This window comes from Ostrinia furnacalis, unplaced genomic scaffold, assembly GCF_004193835.3.
Source record: "Ostrinia furnacalis isolate ACB-3 unplaced genomic scaffold, ASM419383v2 OfSCF7182, whole genome shotgun sequence".
Lineage (NCBI taxonomy): Eukaryota > Metazoa > Arthropoda > Insecta > Lepidoptera > Crambidae > Ostrinia > Ostrinia furnacalis.
This window is the reverse complement of record NW_021137421.1, coordinates 117,964-135,422: the sequence shown is the minus strand read 5'-3', so window position 1 is coordinate 135,422 and position 17,459 is coordinate 117,964. Positions and strand designations below refer to the sequence as shown.

The 17,459-nt window shown below is 37.2% G+C and overlaps 3 protein-coding genes across 3 annotated transcripts in view; 2 read left to right on the top strand and 1 right to left on the bottom strand.

Moving 5' to 3' along the window:
* The window catches only part of Sema1a (semaphorin 1a), a 172,610-nt gene extending 160,217 nt beyond the window's left edge, over positions 1-12,393 (bottom strand). Inside the window, exon 1 of the mRNA XM_028319401.1 lies at positions 12,375-12,393. The gene's annotated coding sequence lies outside the window, so the exon portion shown is untranslated. The remainder of the gene's footprint in view (positions 1-12,374) is intronic.
* Positions 8,825-10,011, top strand: LOC114363622 (cilia- and flagella-associated protein 20). The gene has a single exon (XM_083287614.1). It carries the CDS (start codon positions 8,914-8,916, stop codon positions 9,952-9,954), a length of 1,041 nt encoding a protein of 346 aa, XP_083143740.1. The 5' UTR covers positions 8,825-8,913; the 3' UTR covers positions 9,955-10,011.
* Positions 10,309-12,361, top strand: LOC114363623 (cilia- and flagella-associated protein 20). The gene has a single exon (XM_083287615.1). It carries the CDS (start codon positions 10,464-10,466, stop codon positions 11,391-11,393), a length of 930 nt encoding a protein of 309 aa, XP_083143741.1. The 5' UTR covers positions 10,309-10,463; the 3' UTR covers positions 11,394-12,361.
* Positions 12,394-17,459: the final 5,066 nt, after the last annotated feature.

The window sequence follows — 17,459 nt, the reverse complement described above, 5'->3', positions numbered from 1 at the left end:
ATGTGGCGATAAAAATAAATGGAACACCCCACGTGATATGTTAGGATTAAGAAACGAACATCAATAAGTGGCTTTCAGAATTCCGCTCACAGCGGTATACGGGAGGCGCGGGAAAAAATTGAAAGGAGACTCAAATATGTCGTCTGAATATTAAAAAGCAAAATACTGAATAATGCAGCGGGCGGCTCGCGAATGATATAAGAGTGTAAGACGATTGGTGGCGCTATTTGCAAGCCATTAGTGTTGTTATAACGGAATTTTCCGGGACTTCCCCCGGAATTTGGTGCCGTTGCAGAACGTCACTCAAGCGATCCGTAACAGAAACACACATTTTGCAATATTACATTCCGTTGAAAAGTAATATTTTTTTAATGACCGGGCGAAGATTTGCATTTCAAGCGGGACCTTTGGGGGATGTTATGATTCCGAAGAATACATTTGTGTTGATTTTTCTTTTTTATGACGTTTTTTATTGTTCAAAGTACAGTCAGCACATCAGACTAAAATGTTGAACATCTACTATTCAACAATTTATGGTGCTACACAGTTCTGCTTCTTAACTAAGTAGGTACTAGACGGATTCTGCATTGTTTTTATTCTCCGAATAAAGTAAGTAGTAAGACTAAGGTTTAAGAAATCGCTCCCCAAAATCCATAGGCAAATAAAGCCGTATGTACCCATCTAATGGCACGCCACGGGATTCGTAACTAAAATATAGAAGCGGTCATTACTAGGGATAATCCCGGATAAAGTGACGGAGGGGTGTGAAACAATTCGATAAAAAATGAAGTGGAAACGTCGCCTTAAACGTTATAAAGTATTGCCTTAAGTAAGGGCATTTGGATGCTATTGAACCCGAAACAATCTGGGATAGTAACTAAGCAATGTAGAAGGGAACATAATACATCAATTTCCAACAGAAAATATACAGAAATTTTTGCATCGAACTAAACTGGAAAATACTTTATAGCTGTTACTCAAGAAAAAGGAGAGTTAGAAACTCATTGAATAAAAGGACTAGATAGATTATAACAATCGGAAAACATTTAAACAGTAAGTACTTAGCATACAAGCAAAAGGTATTAAAAAGATATCCTCTAGAATGAAAAAGCAGAAGATTATAAAGAAAAACGAAACATACAAAAACATATTGCTCAAAACAAAGAAACCAAATCGCTTAATCAACGACTTTTTACGTTCCATTTCACCAATTAGCTACAAAATAAAAGTGCAGCGTACGTTTTATCGCCTAAGTGTTACTTAGCAAACAATGGCTCGAAGGCTTTCAATAAACCTTAAGTGTGAATATAAAAGAGACATAATAGCCCCGGCGGGTGTTTACTGCCTTCGCTTACCACCGCTAATGGACCATGTGCAGTTTATTGTTGGAAATTGCATTTGTGGGATGGAAATTCCAACTGCTTACGACTTCTGGGGTGCAGCGAAAGGTTTTTTTTTAGGTAGAAAGAGGTGTTTTATTGTCATTTTGCCACGTCGATTCGTTACACTGTAAAGGACATGTCACACTGTATGCGTCAAAGATGTACATTATGCGAGCTGCGTTTGCTTTCACTTGACCGCAGATCGCATTGCTATTAACATTGTTGTTATGGCGACAGACTTAGGTAAGATGGTGGTAGATAGCCAGGCGGACTTAGAACAAGCCCTATCACCAACCAAACCCTGGCTCTGAAGCAGGTGGTTTTACCACTAGGCTACTGAGGCAGTGTGACAAGCTTTTCTCTGTGACGAGTCGACTCTATGGCAAATTAACAATCAACAACCTTTTTAAATATATTATAGTATGGCTGGCAAAAATATAAAAGCCTTAGCAAAATAACAGTTTGCAAAACCAAATTCACTTGACATATTCTGTTGCTGTGGTTAGGTAGAGACAGAGATTTATGCAAAGCCCTAACGAAACAATGGACACCTTTATTCACGTCATTACATCATCAAAGATATACATAAATTCAGATCTACAAGTGAACTGAACCTTCGTCCAGACTGTAATTCCAAAGATACCCTCATTCGAGCCATTACATTTACTAACAATTACACGAAGGATTTCCTAGGGTTCGTCACATATCATTAACTTTCACAGCCCATGCTTCTAACGAATGCGTTCTAAGCCAAGTAATGATTTTGGGGAAATTCGACGGTTTAAAACGTCCTTTTTGCTTGTTTAATATCATCAAAACCATCGTTAATGACTTGTAAATGACCCTTTATAATCCGTTTTGCTATTTTCAGTCAACTTTTATGGGTTGTAAATGACCTTTTTTACACGCTTCATAATGAAAATATAATAATATTGTGCGTATTATTAAACAAATTAAAATAAATTAACATTTTTTAAATAAACATCTAGCTCAAAGGTTTTGGAGATTGCTGGAATTACAGACTAACAGAAAAATATAAAACATTGTTTGACTGTATATGTACTTGCATAAAAACGGCCTTTTTGTTACACATTACCGCAAAACTAAGTATTAATTTAATAAAAACCTGATATTTTAATATTACAAACAGACACCGCAATATGATTTTCGTACGATTCCTTTTGGATTGGATAGTTTTAAAAATATTGGATGCTTTTGATAAACCATGTAGACTACAATGAAATATCTTCGGCATAACTTGTTTTCATTGCATATTGGCACAAAACTAGACGCACTTGAAAAATCTTGGCAAGTACTCTTGGCAAGACCTTTATTTATATTTCACGAAGCATATTTAATACAAGGAACCAATTTATGTTGAAACATTTCAGAATTATCCTTCTTGGCTACGGCTAAGGCTCTACATTGTTACCGAATCTAAAAGTGGTGCAAATATTTTGTAAGGTTTTTAAATCTCACAAAACACGTATAACCTCGCAAGTTGTATTGTAAAGTTGGAGTTAAAAGTAGAAATGGGACGCTTTAGCGTTATGTATGATATTTAGGAGTTCTGTAGCACTTTCTTGAAATGGGATGGAGATCTTTTGCAGAAGTTTTTATTTCTTACGACTTAAAAAAATGATTACTTTATGAATTTTACTAAGTTATTTGCTAGGTATTGACAGACCATACAGGTCTACTACGATGAATAATTTTCTTTTTGAAATTATTCTGCGAATTCATCAAGTAAAAATTTTAAGACTTCCCTTTTTCTTCCTTTTTATCGCATTTAAAGGCTCAGCATGACAGCAGAAACTGAAACAAACTAGTTCTTCACATTTGAAAGAGACACCACTAGACCACGTATTTATTGTTACCGACAAACAAAAAACATCAAAATAACCTTTCAATGAAAGGTCGCCCTCGTGTTCATAGTTGTCCAAGTAATCCATGTCAAGTTAGTTCAAACGAATACCAACAATCACCACAATAGGCCTGTTCCTACCTGTTCAATACCGTGAAGAAATATCGAGGTAGACTGACATTTATTGCTATTTGTGAGGAAACAGTAGGTACTGTACCTACTATTGGCAGATTTATTATTATGGATTAAAGTTATAAGTGAATTTATGTCCTTATTGTTACTTGAACAGAGTTGAAGATAAGAGTCATAAAGGCTGTGCTGAGGTGGGTTATTAGTCAGTTGTTGATAAATCAATAACTCAATTAACTAAGTCCTTACCTAAATCGATTACGAGCGAGTGAGAGGAGTAGGTACCTAGGACCAGCATGAGGCAGTATTTGATAAATTATCCCTCAAAAATTACTTTAGTAACGTCAATAGTTAAAATTATCAGTATCTCTCCTAAAAAAAAAAACAAAATTCTATCAAAATAGATAGGTACCCGTTGTAAATTAAACTTCCTCAATTCGACTGAAATTCGTAAACTTACACGCCTAATTGCTTTCCACTCGATATGAACTCGCATAATCAACAAATACAGGCGACACATCGAGCATTGTGTCATTCTATGTAGATAATAAGAAATATTTTACGTCAAAAAGTAGGTATTCGTTTAAGCTGTCGGCTGTACAGTTTATTTATAAATCAACATCCAGATTTCCGTTCAGGAACGGATTAAAAAGGGCAGACGAACGTTTCTCTGCTGGATCGAAAGTTAACGGAAGCAATGACTCGGAATACACCTGATCTGCCGACTCTGATGCAAGAAGTTTTATTTGAAATTGTGCATGAACATTGCTGAATTGAAACCAATGTAAAGTACAGTGAAGTAGGTAAAACTACCGCTGAACTATGTTTTACCCAATGGATGTTGACACCCTTCATTACAATGTTCAAAATGCGTTTTTCTTTGTAATTTGAGAAAGTTGTAAATTATCGAAGAATGAATTAAGTTACTAATTTTGAACTTAGAAGCATTGTCTAAACTCAGTTTAGTTTTTTACTCGGTAATAAACTGTTTTAAAATTACAGTGCTAAAATAGAGCAATGTCATGAATTTTTATCGAAATAACGAGTTTAATCAAAAATCCCATCACCCAATCTACTTCGCAAACTAACATTACATCTCCAATTTTTAGCTCGATGTCCGCGCGGTTTAATTATCCGCATTCCCGGACAAATTGTCGACTGTCCGGGATATTAATTTCGATACATTGTCCGGCCCCGAGCCACGCGATTATTCCCGCGACTAAGCGAGCTGTCAGCGGGCAGGAAAAAACCCGGGAAATATTTGGCCCGTTAGCGAAATGCGTGATACACTGGGTGGCACATATAGTCACTTTGTTGGACTTTCTTGGCCAGATTGTTGTGGCTTACTAATTAGTTTCTTAAGATGAGTCTCCTGTATAATGTTTTGTTTCTTATTTATTATAGGAAACGGGCAATGGTCTAAAATTACAACAGGAAACTGCATATACACACTGTGACAAAAAGTAGAGTTTTGTTATCTAAAACCATTGAAAAACCCACTGGTTCTAATATACCCACATTAGCAGGATTACACAATAAAACAGTGCAGCAGTGTTTTTAAACAGTACAAAGTATGACTTTAATCAACACCTTTTTGGGGCATTTTTTCAATTTGCCCTTTGTAATTTTGACTTCATTGAAAATGAGCTTTAAAATTTAAACTAACATAACAGCGGGAACGCCCGTAAACACCGTCGATTCAGAACCTAAAATATGCTTAAGATAAACATAATTTAGTATATGCTGTCTTATTTCCCCGATTCCATTTCCGCGTGAATACACGGGCGCGTTGTAAATAAAACGGACAAAGCTGCGCCGGCACCAGGCGTTCGTTCGATACATTATGCAGGCCACGCTTCGTTGCGCGCGATGAGCTCTGTAAATATACTGGCTTCCCTTGGCGAGGAAGGCACAGTGAGCTCAGAGCTATTATAGCTCATAGAAGCTCAGAAAAACTTGATAAGAGCTTTCAGCTTTTTTGCTCAGTATTCAGGTACTTAAAGATTAAGCTTACCACTGTAGTTTGATATGCTGTCGACTATACTACTATATCATAGCATTGTAACGGTCTAAGGAAGCTCAGAGGGACTTGATAGGAACCTTTTTTACTCAGAATTTTCTCGGGTATCTAGTTGTTGCTATATTGCAACAAAAATGTTTATGAGCATGAGCTACTTTTTTTCTTTTTTTTTATGCTAGACAATATCTTGCAGGTCATGCTTCGTTGTACGCGATGAGCTCTGTAAATATACTGGCTTCCCTTGGCGAGGAAGGCACAGTGAGCTCAGAGCAGTTATGGCCTTGCACCTATCTAGGGAATCTCAAAGGGACTTGGTAGAAGTATGTTTATTGGTCTTAATTTTGGCAAGTTCAGACGACACATATCCACATTCCACATTCAAAAACACAACCCTCCTTCTGGCGCAGTCGGGTAAAAACAGGCCCATGATCGGCCCAGCATAAATAATAAGTATATTATATCACAGGTCATTCACATTTCATACTTAGTTGTACTCTTCAAGGTCAAATATCGGTATTCAGTTCTGAAACACAAATATGAACTTACCTCGGGGTTGTTTACACTACTGAAACCATATTTCAAAGTGAAAAGTTTCACTGATTTAGGTACATTGAAAAGTCAAGCTAAGTCTTTAATCACTATCGAATACTTTCGAATAGCTGTCAACTTATACTACCAATTTTAGTTATTGAAAGAAACCGCTAGTCGCGCTGTATAGTCTGCCATAAATTTTTCCTAGCGAGTCCGTTTAACTTAAACTCATGGTAGAGCTACTGGCCCTACTGTATACCTTGCTGTTGTGTTTTTTCTCCCTTCATCATTGTATCAGCCAGGATTAGATTATTCGCGAATCGCTGTGTTGATCTTGAAACGATCGTTTCCGTGATCAAACACGCCGAATTTTGGATAGCCAGCTGTAGAAATATGTACGAATTTACCAAAACTGAAATAAAAATAACTAATCAAATATCGATTTGTCAGTGACAATACGGGGTAGATTTATAGTTTCAGATCGATTTTATTTGAACTCTTACCTATAGGCTGACTAAACTACGTACATATCGTCTATATTCTATTCGAATAATTGAAGTAAGATTTTAATCATTAGGTAGGTATGTACTTGCATTGTAAAATATTAAACTTCTAAAAATCTGCGTTGACCAGAATTGGGATCCATTTGCAGGGTTACCACGTAAAATATTTATGTCTATGAGCCATTCTCAATGTATCTTGATTATCGTTAAATATAATGTAATAAACCTTATCAGAGAATCATTAGCCATATTTCGCTTTAAAGCACCACGAATGTTATTATTATTCGATGACAAAAGAAACAAGGGTGTAATCTACGGCTTCCGAACCCAGTTCTTAACAAGATTGGGCAACAATATTCTGTTTACACAACAGATTCCATTTTCGTTGGATTTGCGTAACGAAAATAACTTAGCGAACATTATTCATTCAGTCTTCCGTCGGCCGTTAGTGTTATCGGCGACCGTTTTCTACGCCATTGATTGCGAAAAATAGCAATGATATCTTAACTACGTAACATGTGGGGCTCTCCCCTAGGATATAAAAAACAGAGTGTGCGACACAACAAAAAATAATTCGGTCGAAAAAGCAACGACGCGGTAGTAGATCGTAGACACCGTCTAAACACGCCCATGCACTCCTTATCATGACAGTGGACAGGCACTTTTTCATTTTTCCTTTGTTCCACGAAGCTCTGATTTTTTGCTAGTGCGCGACTGTCTCTAAGGGCGCCCGGCATAGTGGAAAAGTCACGTGATTTAGCGACGACAAAAATGTTATTTTTGTTACGAGCGTGTGTGACGTTACTTGTGGGTTTGCGTGACATATTTTCCTAGTGTCGAGGATGACAAATGGCCAGATAAATCATAGCGAAAGCGAGCTTTCTTTTAAAAGTTTTATTTCTACGTATCCGTGAAAGTTTTTCTGTTACGAGTGACGGGATCATTTATTTTGGGCGATGGCTGATCTTTAGGGCGAAATCTGTACGTTAAATGTGACTTGGAACTAAGAAAATATTTCGGGAATTTGTAACAGGAAAATGCCTTCAAATATGGAAATGTTAACAAATCAGTGATTTAGCAACATTCTCTAATAAACATAAATAATTTGTTTTGGCTATCCTGTTTAAAAATATTTTTTATAGTTACCTAGGCGATAAAAACATAGGTCATGGCAAAGTATGTTATCTATTAATTACGAAATTCATACTGCATCATGATATTCAAAAACAAATAACGAAACATCCATCGTAGCGAAACAGAGTAAAATAAAAAGGATATTTGTTTCCGGAAAAATACTAATATTCAATCCTGAATAGCGATCGGCAGTCAATGTTAAATTGTTTCACTAACAATTGAGCACACACACGGTAAGTATACAGTTTGTTATTTCTTGCAAATTCGAAGACGTAGTTACCTAAATAAAATGCGCACGTAAATAAATTTTATCGATGACCATCCCAACTAATATTATAAATGCGAAAGTAACTCTGTCTGTCTGTCTGTCTGTTACGCTTTCCCGCTTAAACCTCGCAACCGATTTTGATGAAATTTGGCATAGAGATAGTTTGAGTCCCGGGAAAGAACATAGGATAGTTTTTATCCCGGTTTTTGAAACAGGGACGCGCGCGATAAAGTTTTTCTGTGACAGACAAAATTCCACGCGGGCGAAGCCGCGGGCGGAAAGCTAGTTAACTATGAAAGGCTCATAATCTGATCTAAGTTTAAAAAACACCTACACAGCGTTTTCTTTACAAAGTGAAGGTAAATGACCAAAGAGAAAGTACCTACTTGAAGTATTCGATACCCAGCATATTTTGTCAAAATGTCAAATCACGTGAAACGATTTTGGTCCTTATGTTAAAGATATAAAGTTCTAAATACGTTGGGCAATTTGAAATTTTGAGGTTGACCTGCTGACGACTGTACATTAGACTCGACGCCGGCGGAAATTAGCATTTTTGTCTACCTCTTAGTTCTTTTATTCGGCGATCCAGACATTTTTACGTATTTTCAAAATATTTCAAGATTCTAGACTGACTCTCACTTAGGTACTGAGTGAATATCATGTGTTGTATAAGTCAGAAAAAAATATAGCAAAATCGTACAACTTAGAATAACAACATTAAAATAATACCTTAAAATTAAGTACCTAACTTATAACAAAAACTTTTACCATTTTCATAGACTTATTTACGCAGAAAAGTATAGATGACCCACGCTGAACTGTCCCGCCAAACTCAATGACAGGGGGGCGCTACCATCGTTCAACTTTATGGTTTCCAACATGGCAAAAATCGGAACCAGCGATTCGGTATTGACGGTGGCGCCCCGCTGTCAATGTCATCGATAGGACAGTTCAGTATTTTGGAACTTTAAATAAACTTGACATGTTCGCAGTTTTGGCAGACAATTGTTTAGTGACACTGTCATAATTTTAAAGTAATAAATATTTATACACATAAAAGTAACGTTACACAATAAAAAATGTACAGAAACGCATATCAACGAGGTATGCTCACAGTATTCTTCAGCGTTGGCTCCAAACCGTTGAACATTTGGGAGACACATACTCAGGATGGGTATATCACGAGGTTTCTGGATCAGGACATTAAGTCTATGGTGTTAGAAATAGGAGGAACTAATGTAAGCACAACGTACATGACTTGCCCGAAAGGCAACAACGTTCTGGGTATAACAATGCCTTTCCTGGTCATGATAGTTAAGAATCTAAAGAAGTATTTTACGTTTGAAGTGACGATTCTAGATGAGACAGGAACGAGACGCAGGTTTCGAGTATCAAATTTCCAGAGCAGCACGCAAATATTACCTCTATGCACCGTAATGCCAATAGGTCTTTCCGAAGGTTGGAACCAGATTCAGTTCAATTTGGCAGAATTCACGCGAAGGGCATACAAAAAGCAGTTTGTCGAGGTTCAGAAGTTAAAAATAAACGCAAACATACGACTGAGGAGGATATATTTCACCGAAAGGCTGATTCCAGAGGATCAGCTGCCGCCGGAGTATAAACTATACTTTCCCTTGGCTACCAAAGGTGCTAAAGGAAAGAAAGCGATCGGACCTGACGTGAAAGACAAAGAAAACATTCAAGCTGCTGGTCCACAAGCCGCAGTACCACCAGTAGAAGAGAAGAAAGAAGAGCCACCTATAGAAGAAAATAAGGGTAGTAGAACAGAAGTAGCTAAGGCGGGTTCGAAAGTGTCTGTGCATTCGGTGAAGAAACTGCCATCGAAGTCAAAGGCTAGACTTGAGGAGGTGCCAGAAGGTGAGGTGCCCCCTGGTAGTAAGAGGACGTCTGTGGCTAGTGTGCCAGCACCGGCTGGAGGGGAGGAAGCACCAGCTGAAGGTGAACAACCTGCTGAGGAGCCTGCTGAGGCTCCGCCAGCAGAAGAAGGAGCACCTGCTGCGGAAGAAGCTCCTCCAACAGAAGCAACACCAGCAGAATCTGTAACTCCAGCAGAAGGGGAACCTCCTGCTGCTGAGCCTGAACCAGCACCAGCTGAGTAGAAAGCACAAATGGACGATCCGGGTTTTAGTTTTTTTTTCAACTAACTATAGCTGGAGGCAGGCAATCACGTAATCATCTATTATTTTTGCGTTACTTTCGTACATGTATAAACCAATAATTAGAATATTAATGTTATTATTTATTATTATGTTATTGTTATTATTAAATGTAATGTTTTCTAAATATTTGTTTTTTTTTCTTTGGAGTATGTAAGTGTATAAATGATTGTTGAATAAATAAAGTGGAATGTCAAATACAAATCCTGTGTATTACGAGTATTTCAATTTATTGCAAGTTTTTTTTACTAAATATTGGTTTGGAAGAAAATCATAATGAACGTTTTATAGGCCAAACTATTTTGTTACCATAATCAATCATGTATGATGAGTAATAATAAATGTCACCAATGATTGACACATGCATGTCAACTAACTGACGTGTGCAAAGTTGTAAATAAAAAACTAATTTTATACAATTGTGGCTGGAAAATAGCTCTAATTATTCAACAATGTTTAAAAATTCATACCAAAATGGTTTGCTGTCAATATTCTACAGCTGTGGGTCAAATCCGTTGGCCATTTGGGATATGGAGGTAAAAAATGGCCATATCAAACGACTCACAGATAACGAAGTGAATTCTATAGTTCTCGAGATTGTTAGTACAAATGTAGCGACAACCTTCATTAGTTGTCCCAAAAGGAACCAAGTTTTGGGGATCAAATTGCCCTTTTTAGTCATGATAGTAAAAAATCTAAAGAGGTATTTCTCCTTTGAGATAACAGTGCTCGACGACAAGAATATGCGGAGAAGATTTAGAATTTCCAATTTCCAGTCGACTACGAAAATTAAGCCGTTTTGTACAAGTATGCCTATCGGCCTCTCGGGAGGGTGGAATCAGATACAATTCAACTTGGCGGATTTCACAAGAAGAGCTTATGGGACGCAGTTTATAGAAACGCTCAGAGTTCAAGTACACGCCAACGCTCGTATACGGAGAATTTATTTTAGTGAGCGGTTGTATTCTGAGGAGGAATTGCCGCAGGATTACAAATTGTATTTGCCTTTGGAGCGTAAGAAGAAAGGGAAGGGAAAGAAGGAGGAGCCAGCGAAGCCTGCACCCGCGGCTGCTCCAGCACCGGAGGCGGCGCCGCCACCACCGGCTGAGCCACTGAAAGAGGAGCCAGTTGGTAAACCTAGTAACGTTACAGTTACGCCAGCAACGACAGATGCCGAGGATGAGAAGCCTGCAGAGGTTGTTGAGGAGAAACCGCCTGAGGCAGCCCCCGAAGCCGCCCCAGAGGCACCTCCCGAAGAAGCAGCACCAGCTGAGAATCCCCCTGAGGACGGAGGGGAGGCTCCCGCACCAGAATCCGAGGCTCCTGAAGAAGCCCCAGCTGCAGAGCCCCCAGCCGAAGAGGCTCCACCAGCTGAAGAATAACTGCACCGATCACGTTTTGGAGTTGTGTTTATATTTTGTTATTTATGTTGTAGATCCCAGTTTCTAGTTTTATTCGTATAGTTAAAATATTTCTATTTCAACGTTCGTTTTTCTATGCAGTTTAGATACTTATAATTATATCAATGGAGAAGTTTCGCGCCTTTCACTGTTTATACTCAAGTAGTAAATTAGCTTAACTCTTTCACCGAACGTTAGGAGTGAATTTACCACAAAAGTTCCGTCGTCGACAGGGATCGAACGAGTGACGTTTGAATTGGAAGTCCCACACCGAAATCGTTGAGCTATTGTCGCCTCAAATTACCTTCAACACAACACTCAACCGTAATCCAGTATTGCCAAATGGCATCAACTCGAAACGCGTAAACGTTAATTCGCACAAACAAAAAAGGGGCCATTTGCCAAACCGAAGTGGCTGCGTGGCCATTCAATATGCAAACGTGGCTCATAAAATTGTAGCATCGCCGGGGTGGCCGTCTCTTTTAATAGTTTATGCTTTGGTCTATGGTGCGAAATTCCGGCCCATTATTTAGGGGCTTGCCCGTCAAACGGACTGAACCAACATGGATTTATGGAAGCGGTTTACAGCATTCGCTTACTCGGTGCGTTAATATACTGGATTTTGAAAACTCATCAAAAATTAACGCGGAGGGACTTGCACATAAATCATGTAGAGCTTAAGCATAGTGAGAGCCCGGCGTAGGTGGTTGTGTTAATTCTAGTTAATTATCGCTTCAATAGCTTGTTACTGCGTAGCCATAAACTCTGGTCGTGCTGGATGCGAGGATCAAGGTTAATAAATTTATCCCCTTTTGTTTTATTTTAAAGCAAGTATGTGGTAGTTAGTTGGGAAGTCAATATTGACCGTGTTGGGTGGGAATTGAACCTAGTCTCTTGCTAAGCGCTCAGGCATTTTTTCCAACTAATAACTACAGGAATAATAACAAATTTTATTTGACTTACTGTAACAGGATGCGTAATATTTCTCAGTTTCTGTTGTTTCATTTCTCTTACCTGGAACAAAAAATGAAATAGTCCATTAGAACACACAACTTCAAACAATTTGAAACTACCTGAGTACCATGCTCAAAGAAAAGGAATACATTACAATATTAAACAAATACCAAACTGTATCAGAGTTACGAAACTATGATGTATGATCAAAGCTAATATGAAAAGAGCGTCTTTTGAGTTACTTTACTTCAGAATATTTTCAATAATCTTGCAGAAGATAGTCCATTGATGAATTCAACAAAATGGGTTAATAATACTTCTCTTTTTTGACACAATAAGAATGGAAAAATATGCCTTTACATTACAACTTTTTTATTAGAAATACCTTTGAAAGTACTCAAACCTAACATAAGCGGTTTATTCTACTGTTAGCACTAAAAATATCAAGTATTTCGTAAGAAAATTTAAGTTCACACACCGTGTTTATGAAATCGGATGAAATCGTCGGATAAGCGGAGATGTATGATGATGTTTGTACATCTTTAATTAAGGGGTGATTTTGCTACAAATATAAAATTGTCTGAGTCTGAATGCGTTTCTAAGCGTGCGAGTGATCACACGTTCTAAACTTGTTGCGTATTTTCTTGCGAGATTGCAGTCTAACAAAGTGTTGTTACCAATTTAGTTAGCAACATTATATCCAGGCCGTGTACGTGATTTAGCAGTATTCGTTATACATAACTGAGCGCTGGTGAGTTAGCGGTACAGCCTGCGATAAATCAACAACTTGCGGAACTGTTTCGGCTTTGGTCCAAATAATAAGAAAATAGCGGTGCTTTAAAAAGTTCGTTCGTTCGTTTCAACCAAATGACGTCCACTGCTGGAAAAAGGCCTCCCTCAAGGATTTCCATAACGACCGGTCCTACGCTGTCCACATCCCAGGCTCTTCCCACAACCTTCACCAGTCGTCGGTAGAACTATGTAGTAGGGAGTCTGTCCACAAGAACAAAGAGAGATTTTCACGATAAAACTAGCGGCCGCCCGCGACTTCGTACGCGTGGATCCCGTTTTACCCCCTTTTCCCGAATTTTCTTTGCTATAAACCTCACGGAGCCCGAGACCTTTCCAACAAATGCAAAACCGTGGAAATCGGTTCGTGCGTTCTGGAGTTATAGCGTCAGGGAGGAAAACCCGACTTATTTTTATATAGTAGATTATGAGATAAAAATACCTAGTTGGTTAGATCTCTAGTAGGCTACTGTCTGAACTTTATAAGGCCTTTACTTGTGGGCCAAACAAATAAGCTAATGTACGAGTATATTAGATTGAATTATACAAGGGCGAGCTCAAGGTCTTCCAGGAACGAGTGAGCTAATCTACCCTTCGGGAAAACTCATAATCATAATAGCGCCATTCATAATAAAAAAGTTTTGAATTGCTAACTTAGAATACCGTGTTAAAATGCCTTTATCTAAACTAAAATATGAAGCACTAAACTGCAGTATAGCTTAGAACAGAGGTCGTTTTATCTAGCATTATCAAAATATTGGATGTCCCAGGTAAGTCCCCAGGCATAGGTCTACCAGTAAATATCCGGCTAGAAATGATTTAAGCCCCCGAAGCCCGTATCTAAACGCAACGTAAATGCTGCATAGATGCACCTGCCTAGGGGGCTATTACAGAATTTACGGATTAAACGGATATTTACGGATAAAAGCCAAGATAAACCGGGTCAGATGGATAATACAGGTGTTCTTAGCTGAACTCCCTTGAGTGACGTTGCGATCGGCCTGGAACGTTAAATTTAGGCTAAGAACTCACGGCGCGATTTTCACCCGCGCCCGCGGCGGTTGTGGAATTGCGGTTTTATTTTAAAACTCACGGGAGCGCCGTGCGCTAAGTCACTGGTACAAAATGGTCGCCCGCCGATCGGGCGGTTTTCGCGCGGGCGAAAACCACCAAGTGGAACCCGCATACTACCGCGCTCGCTGCGGGCGAAAACCGCATCGTGAGTTGTGCATTAGTTTTTACATAAGTATCTGCATTCTACAGAAGCTATGGGCCCGAAACCGCCGCGGGCGCGGGTGAAAATCGCGCCATGAGTTCTTAGCGTTATATTATGGCAATGCCGTTTTGATTTAGACAGCACGTTAAGCTAAATGCAGCTCGGTTTTGTGGTTTAATAGGTACAGGTACAGTTTTGCAATAAAAATGTCTTGGTAGGTACTTAAGTATATCTCTAGGTTTATAGAATTTGTACAAAACAATGTGATGTGAGATAAGTAAGAAACAAGTTTGGTTGCAGGGCAAGTTCATTTATTCTCATCCACCCCGTTCAAGCTTGCCACCGGGGTGGCGGTTGCCTTTAATATAGTGGCGTTTACCACCCCCGAAATTGAAAAAAGAGTCAATGTGAAGCTTTTGACACATTGGGAAAATCATGGTAAAACAACAGGTGTTCAACGTTTAATTGCGAAACGTATTTTTTTCGGAAAATTACGTGGCGGTCCAGTAAAAAAAACAAAACTGTTCTTTAATAAACTCATATATTTAGGATTTTGCATAATAATATTAAATATTTCAAAAACATAAATGTACAATTTCCACTACAAATAATCAAGAAGAAGTTCCAAAATTTAAAGTTGTTATATTATACTATACAGACACAGATAACTTGTTGTTTATCAGATATTTTGTAGAGATTTTTATGATGAAATTAAACCAAATTTAGAAAACCATTTTGATACCTCCAACTATTAGATAGATAATATTTATGATTTTCATTTAGTTAATAAGAAAAAATTAGGATATTTCAAAGACGAACACAATGGTAATATATTATCGAATTTGTAGGTTTACCATAAAAAATGTATGCAATAAAGGTAAATAATAAAATAATAACAAAAACCAGAGAGGTTAATGTGTGATAACAAAAAATAAGTTTGATAATTATAAGTCTTGCTTATTCGATAAAAATATTCAACATGCTAAAAAGTATCGATTTAAATCTATGAAACATGTAATTTTTACTCAAAAAATTAATTAAATATGTTTGTCATATAATGACTCCAAGCGATACATAATAGCGAACACATTAGCGTGGGGTCGTTATTCATTAAAGTGATTTACTAACCTAATTTAATAAAGTTATAATTAGTTAATCAGATTCCCCCATACTAACAAAGTTCAAGTAAGAGAACAAACAATGAATCCATTGAAGAATTCTTCACCACGCCAATCAAGAAAGCTAAAACAAAAAAGTCTCCGACAGTGGGACGTCCGAATCCAAATATTGATTCCATATCCTATGTATCTTCAAACGCGGATGACGGATCGAAAGCAACACACTTAATAAAAATAGAAATATTAGAATTAAACAAACACATCAGAACAATGGAAACATGCAGATGTGCGTGTTATGTATTATACTAAATCAGCAAACGATTCAATACACATAAGAACTCGGTGAATCATTTACGAAATAATAAAAAGCATATCGAATGCACCAGGGTGTCAAAAATACACGATAAGCAATAAAGAATAAAACTGATCGAAATCAACACACTTACTAAAAATATAATTAAAAAATGGAACACATAGACACATCAGAACAATGGAAACATGCAGATGTGCGTGTTATGTATTATGTAAATCAGAAAACGATTCGATACACAAAAGAACTCGATAAATCATTTACGAAATGACAAAGAGCATATCAAATGCACCAGGGTGTCAAAAATACACGATAAGCAATAAAAAATATTGAATTTGTAGGTTTACCATAAAAAATGTATGCAATAAAGGTAAATAATAAAATAATAACAAAAACCAGAGAGGTTAATGTGTGATAAAAAAAATTAAGTTTGATTATTATAAGTCTTGCTTAATCGATAAAAATATTCAACATGCTGAAATGTATCGATTTAAATCTATGAAACATGTTATTTTTACTCAAAAATTTAATTAAATATGTTTGTCATATAATGACTCCAAGCGATACATAATAGCGAACACATTAGCGTGGGGTCATTATTCATTAAAGTGATTTACTAACCTAATTTTATAAAGTTATAATTAGTTAATCAGATTCCCCCATACTAACAAAGTTCAAGTAAGAGAACAAACAATGAATCCATTGACGAATTATTCACCACGCCAAACAAGAAAGCTAAAACAAAAACGTCTCCGACAGTGGGACGTCCGAATCCGAATATTGATTCCATATCCTATGTATCTTCAAACACAGATGACGGATCGAAAGCAACACACTTAATAAAAATAGAAATATTCGAATTAAAAAAATACGAAAAACAAACACATCAGAACAATGGAAACATGCAAATGTGCGTGTCTTCTATTAGACTAAATCAGAAAACGATTCAATACACAGAAGAACTCGATAAGTCATTTATGAAATAACAAAGAGCATATCAAATGCACCAGGGTGTCAAAAATACACGATAAGCAATAAAGAAAAAAACTGATCGAAATCAACACACTTAATAAAAATAGAAATATTCGAATTAAAAAATGGAACACATAGACACATCAGAACAATGGAAACATGCAGATGTGCGTGTTATGTATTATACTAAATCAGCAAACGATTCAATACACATAAGAACTTGGTAAATCATTTACGAAATAACAATGAGCATATCGAATGCACCAGGGTGTCAAAAATACACGATAAGCAATAAAAAATAAAACTGATCGGAAGCAAAGTGAGACGTCTAAATCCGAATATTGATTCCATATCCTGTGTATCTTCAAACACAGATGACGGATCGAAAGAAACACACTTAATAAAAATAGAAATATTCGAATTAAAAAAATACGAAAAACAAACACATCAGAACAATGGAAACATGCAAATGTGCGTGTTTTGTATTATACTAAATCAGAAAACGATTCAATACACAGAAGAACTCGATAAGTCATTTATGAAATAACAAAGAGCATATCAAATGCACCGGGGTGTCAAAAATACACGACCAGCAATAAAAAATAAAACTGATCGAAAGCAACACACTTAATAAAAATAGAAATATTCGAATTAAAAAAGTACGAAAAACAAACACATCAGAACAATGG

Excerpts from the sequence above, each read along its gene's own strand:
- LOC114363623 (XM_083287615.1), top strand. The coding sequence starts at position 10,464 with ATGTTTAAAAATTCATACCAAAATGGTTTGCTGTCAATATTCTACAGC.
- LOC114363622 (XM_083287614.1), top strand. The coding sequence starts at position 8,914 with ATGTACAGAAACGCATATCAACGAGGTATGCTCACAGTATTCTTCAGC.